This window comes from Eurypyga helias, unplaced genomic scaffold (genome assembly GCF_000690775.1).
Source record: "Eurypyga helias isolate BGI_N326 unplaced genomic scaffold, ASM69077v1 scaffold11283, whole genome shotgun sequence".
In the NCBI taxonomy this organism is placed as follows: domain Eukaryota; kingdom Metazoa; phylum Chordata; class Aves; order Eurypygiformes; family Eurypygidae; genus Eurypyga; species Eurypyga helias.
The window spans coordinates 1-5,598 of NW_010240590.1; the positions used below are offsets into that span (position 1 = coordinate 1).

Sequence of the window (5,598 nt, forward strand, 5' to 3'; positions counted from 1 at the left end):
CAGCCCAAACGATTCTGTGATTCTAAATCAGCTGACAACATTTCCCCCAAAACACTCAAACTTCGAAGACTCTAGTAAAGGGTTAAGGAGAATCGAACTGAAGTGACTTTTGGGGGAGCTGGTCAGCCATCATCTGGATCCCTGGGAATGACTAACCTGAGAATCTGAAGAAGGCCTGGAGTGAACTTTGTGCATCAGTGCTATGGGTATACTCATTAATAAATCCACAGTGCAATGGCAAGTGCATTGTTGCCTTGAAACTTGGCTGTTGCTTTTCTATTACTCAAAAGAGACATCTGATCCATATTTCTGATTTATACTGAATATTGCATCCATCCTTCCTGCCAGAAAGAGACCAGTGGCTGCTGAACTTTGTCCTTCTATTAGTGGTTATTAATTGCAGGCTCGCTTTCTGTAAGCAAGAGATAAGAATCATGTGTGAAACCAGAAATAAATAGTTTGGATTGAGGCGAAGGGGCAAATCCTCATATGGACTGTGCTCCACTGGAGCAAGACAGTTTATACCTGTGATGCAGAATCGGACTGTGCTCTGAGCAAGACAGTTTATACCTGTGATGCAGAATCTCCAGCTGCAACTCTAAAGGCCAGAATCTGACCTCACTCAGATCTGAAGGTGCTCAGGGTATCTGGGTGAATGTGCCACTTGCATAATGCTGGAGTTAACGTTAACACTAGGAGGGAGAACATGCCTTCTTGGTTTTTTACTACTTGTGGGTGATCTGACTTTGAAATGTGACCGTTTCCCATGCGAGTGATGAGTTTTCTCCTCTAACAGAAAAACTCAGATCTGAAGGTGCTCAGGGTATCTGGGTGAATGTGTCACTTGCATAATGCTGGAGTTAACACTAGGAGGGAGAACATGCCGCCTTGGTTTTTTACTACTTGTGGGTGATCTGACTTTGAAATGTGACCGTTTCCCATGCGAGTGATGAGTTTTCTCCTCTAACAGAACAGCATGCGGTACAAGAGCTGACAAAAGCCTCCATGAGCGGCATCGCAATAGATGGAGAAGTACTGTCCTACTTGGAATTGGCACAGGTCAGTGTGCACTGTCTTTTAAAGATACTCCGGCCAGCTGCAGGACTTGCTTTTAGTACCTTACTGGCTTTGAGCATTGTTTCTGAGTGGTTCAAAGTCTGCAATGCTGGGAATGACCGACAATAAAGCTTAGTTTCACATTCTATTTTAAGTAAGGTTTTTTCCATTAGTTCAAAGGTGAAACATCTATTTAATCTCGGAGGAGTTGTCTTTCAAATCTTAGTTTTTCTTGCTTGTGGAGCTTCCAAGCTCCACATTCTCATGGCCATGCTTTAGTAACATGAAATGCAACGTCGTGAAGCTGTTGCGCTTTGTAATGGTGAATGAGTCATAGCTTCCTTTCAGTTCAGTTCTTGGGGGTATATTTACACCTGTATTGCACAGGCAACGTTTTTTGTATTCTTAGACTTGACACTTAGAGCAGCTACTCAGAGCCAGTCATCTAATCGTTCAGGCTGAGCGCAAATCCCACTACTTCATGTTCACACGTGTTTCAGTGTTTCTTGAGTCCCAGAAACCATGGGAAGAGAGAAGCCCCAGCTCGCAGTTAAACCACACACCTCTGTTTTCCAAAGGTCGTGCTACAGCGGTCTCCCAGATACAGTAGTACAAGTGACGGTTTTTTTCAATTTTATTATTCTTGATTGCACAGTGATGATGACTCTGTCTGCAGCTTGGCTGGGGTTTAAAGTAGCACTGAAATACAGTACCAGCTGGCCAGCACGCGGCTTCCTGCAGCTCCTGTCAAGTGCCCCTGTTGCAATACCTATACTGCTGTAGCAGGACCAGGACTGAACCCCTTCCAGGACAAGGCAGCTCGCTTCACTTAATTTTGAATTTATGAAGTGTGTTTTTTCTTTCGTTTTCTGGTGGTTGAAGACAGATGTAATATGTCCAACTGCTGTTAGGATATCCTCTGTGCCCAGTACCTACATCAATATGATGTGTTTATAACCTGAGAGGATCATAGCAGACAGTCAGAACGCCAAAATAGTTAAACATGCTATTCAGTCTGACTTGCATTACACCTCTGCTTTCTTACGACCACAGAAAGCTTGTACAGGATTTTGTATTGAGCTTTCAGTAATACTTGATTTCTATCAAGGAGCACATTTTCCAGGGAGTTACTGCAGAGCAGGGTTTGCAGTAACTGATAGGGATGTCTGACTCTCGTCAGACACCGACGATCGTACCAGAAACTTCAGGTCCAGCCTGCCTTGGGTTCAGATCCCGTGTGGGGCTGAATGCAGTTTGTCCGTGCTGTGCGCGCTGAGCACCTATTCACCAGCCTTTGGGGCCACTGGCTGTTCCAGCGGCATTGTGCAACAAGGTCAAGGGCACCTAGAGGCCACTTCAGCCTCCAAAGCTCCACTGTATGCTTGGGAGAGTGCTGCCGGGTACAGTCTGCTGGGGACCATTGTAGCTCTACTTGTTAATTGGGGCTGCAAAATGAATGATAACTTCAGGAAGTGTACTAAGCTCTTTGTTTTCCTTTACAGTTCCACAATGCTAACCAGCTGGCAGCTTGGTGCTTGCACTACATCTGCACCCATTACAACAGTGTTTGCTCCAAATTCCGCAAGGAAATCAAAGCTAAATCTTCAGGTATGGGCAGCTTTCCTCCCCAGTTTTCATGAGGTTTCTCCTTCTTTCTCCCCACCCAGTTGATTAAATATGAAGACAAAGATGAGCTCAGGTAGCTAAGCCATGAGATTGACCCTCTGCGCTATCTTGAGTAGCATTTGTGAATTCTTCTTCTCTGTAAAGTGAGGTCATAACCACTAGCCTGATTCCTGGGCAAGCATTATATTCTATACCTACTTCAGTAATGCTGAAAGGAACAGAGCTATTCTTAGGCTCCACAATGAAAAATACACCCTGTAAAGGGCTTGGTTTTTTACACTCTGGTGGTTTAAGGCCTCTTGAGTGCACCCACCTTCAAAGTCTTTTCACCCTGTAAGAAAGGCATATGAGGAAATGGGGGGAATCCTCAATAAGCTGGCTAACAGAAAGTGGATAAGTGATTAGTGGCATGGACATTTCTGGGATCTGTGAATCTTACAGTCTTGTTTGGGGGATTTTTGATTTTTTCTTTTTAATCAGATAATCAAGAATATTTTGAGAGGCATCGCTGGCCGCCTGTGTGGTATTTAAAGGAAGAAGATCACTACCAGCGAGTAAAAAAGGAAAGAGAAAAGGAAGATGTTGCACTGAATAAACATCATTCAAAGCGGAAGTGGTGCTTCTGGAATTCCTCTGCAGTAGTTGCCTGAACAACACAAATAAGTGGAAATCCATAGCCAGTGTCAGAAATTAGTCTTATTCTTAGGAACAAAATGTAGTTCAGGTTTTCAAGAAACTTTGGTCCACGTGTGCATTTATTACTGCTAGGGTCAAAAGCACAAGCTCACTGAAAGTGAGCCTGGAACAGCTCCTCAAAGTCATATGTATATTTTTGGCTGGTAAGCAGGTAAATGTCTACCGTGATTACATTTCTTTTTATACAAAACAAAAATCCAGCATTAATGTTTCAACCTCCAATTGGGAAATATTTTTATACTGTCTAGTGTATTTTGTTCAGATAAAATTCTGGATAACGTTTTATTTTACAGACCACAAAATAACCATGTAGCAGCTTTGTAATTAGATTTTAACTATTTTTACTATGCGAGTACAGTGAAATAGACAATCTTCAGTCGTAAGAGACCGCTTTTAGAGTATCTCATAGAAAGTCAACTTAGGAAAAAATCTAGATGCCTAGCATAGGTTGTCTTTTTTAAACTAAGTACTGTGCACTGGTAATATAATTAGATGTTCATTTCCCCTTTCTGAAGTAAAGGGTTAGAATAAGATCCAATAACTGCAAGATATAGAGTGCTTGATCTTTGCTCAGCTGAATAATAGGCAGTATAATTACCTGCTCAACTGCAGGCAAATGTATTTCTAATATTTGCCATGTAAGTGCAAATAATTATGACTCTGTGGGCCATGTGAAATCTAGTGATTCTAAGTATTCAGAGGTTTTATATGTCTAGATCAAAGAGAATATTTCTAAAATCATTTAGAAGGGCTTATTAATTTATATCCTTATAGAAGTATGGATCTGAATACCAAAAGCAGTTGCACTGCTTGCATTTGAATTACTGCATGGCAGTTACCTTGTTCTGTGGGATCTTAACCATGCAGCCATTCCTCATGCCGAATTCCTTCTTGCTTCACTGCAAGCAAATGAAAGGGCTGCAAAACCAAGTAGGAGTTATCTAGTTACAGTATTTTGTAAATGAAGAAGGGTCTTCACACAGAAGATCGCTTCAGTTTGACCCAAATTGTTTTATAGCTTTTCCCAGGTAGAACTCAAGATGTTAGATTGTTTTTAAGTAGATCGTGTATTTCCCTTGGATGTAGGTATTCCCAGAAAGCTGGGGGAAAAATGATGGCAGAAAGGCAGGAACTCTGCACAAGTGGTGCAAGGGGGGGAGGGGAGGGAAAGCCTCCAGTGTTTTCGACTAGCCTGTATGTTTATGACTTTTTATCAACCGTTGCTCTAAAGCTGCAGTGTTACACTAGGTTATGTAAGGATGAGAGCATTTTTTAAAAGACCAAAACTAAACTACATAGACTGTAGAACATACACATGCAATCCTGTACAGCGTCTCAGGCACAATTCCGTAACCGAGGTAGTATTGCGCATTAGGTTCGTTAATGCTGTTTTGTGCTGGCAGCTCAGCATATCAATGTGAAAGTCTGTTTGTCTGTGGTTTTTCTCTGTATTCAAAGGCAAGGCAGTACAGTCAAACCCCGGTACTGTAGGTCAGGACAGGCTTTGGACCGAAAGCCATATACACCTCTACATATTTGCGTTCAGAACGGACTCACTCTTGGCAGATGCTACCACAGGATGGTAGAAGCCACCCGGCGTGGAAAGAGATGCTGCTCTACAAACTTTTGTAAGGAAAGCAAGTAACAGATTCCTGCCCCTTTTTAAGATTCATCACCGTACAGTGATAAAGAAGGGCTATAAATGATGGTTGCAAATATGTCTCTTTATTCTTGGTCAGTGCTAATGTGTATTGTGGAGAAGAATGGATGAGAGAAGATGTGTCAAGGCTAAGATGAGATTAATACCAGTTGTTATAAAATGTTAACCAGTCACATTTAAGTAAGTATTGCTACTAGGTTTTACACAACCAAAGCTACTGTACGATTGTAATCTTGCCAAACTGTAATGGGTATATAAAGGAACCTGAGGTATATGCAATAATATCCAGTTGTGCTAGTTATCAGCTACTATAACCAAGTGGCTGGTTCATTTGGTTAATGCTGTCTATGGCCTTTAATCTTGGTGGTTATTTTGTGTTTTTTATTTTGCAAAAAAACAGTCAATAAAACTGTTTAGTTACAAATTGTCTCCCAGCTCTTTGAAGAAGCTTCCTAAAATTTGCATTAAGTGTCAGCCTTTTTAGTGCTGCTTGTAAGCCTTCCGTTGTGGTACCATTCATGGAATTTTACTGAACCGATCCTTGCATGGCGTATTAGGAT

General features: G+C 41.7%; 1 protein-coding gene across 1 annotated transcript; it reads left to right on the forward strand.

Moving 5' to 3' along the window:
• Positions 1-967: 967 nt before the first annotated feature.
• On the forward strand, positions 968-4,474 carry LOC104507261 (rho-related BTB domain-containing protein 1-like). Its single transcript, XM_010148484.1, has 3 exons — positions 968-1,059; positions 2,559-2,664; positions 3,163-4,474. Exons 1-3 carry the CDS (start codon positions 1,006-1,008, stop codon positions 3,330-3,332), a joined length of 330 nt encoding a protein of 109 aa, XP_010146786.1. The 5' UTR covers positions 968-1,005; the 3' UTR covers positions 3,333-4,474.
• The last annotated feature ends 1,124 nt before the right edge of the window (positions 4,475-5,598 follow it).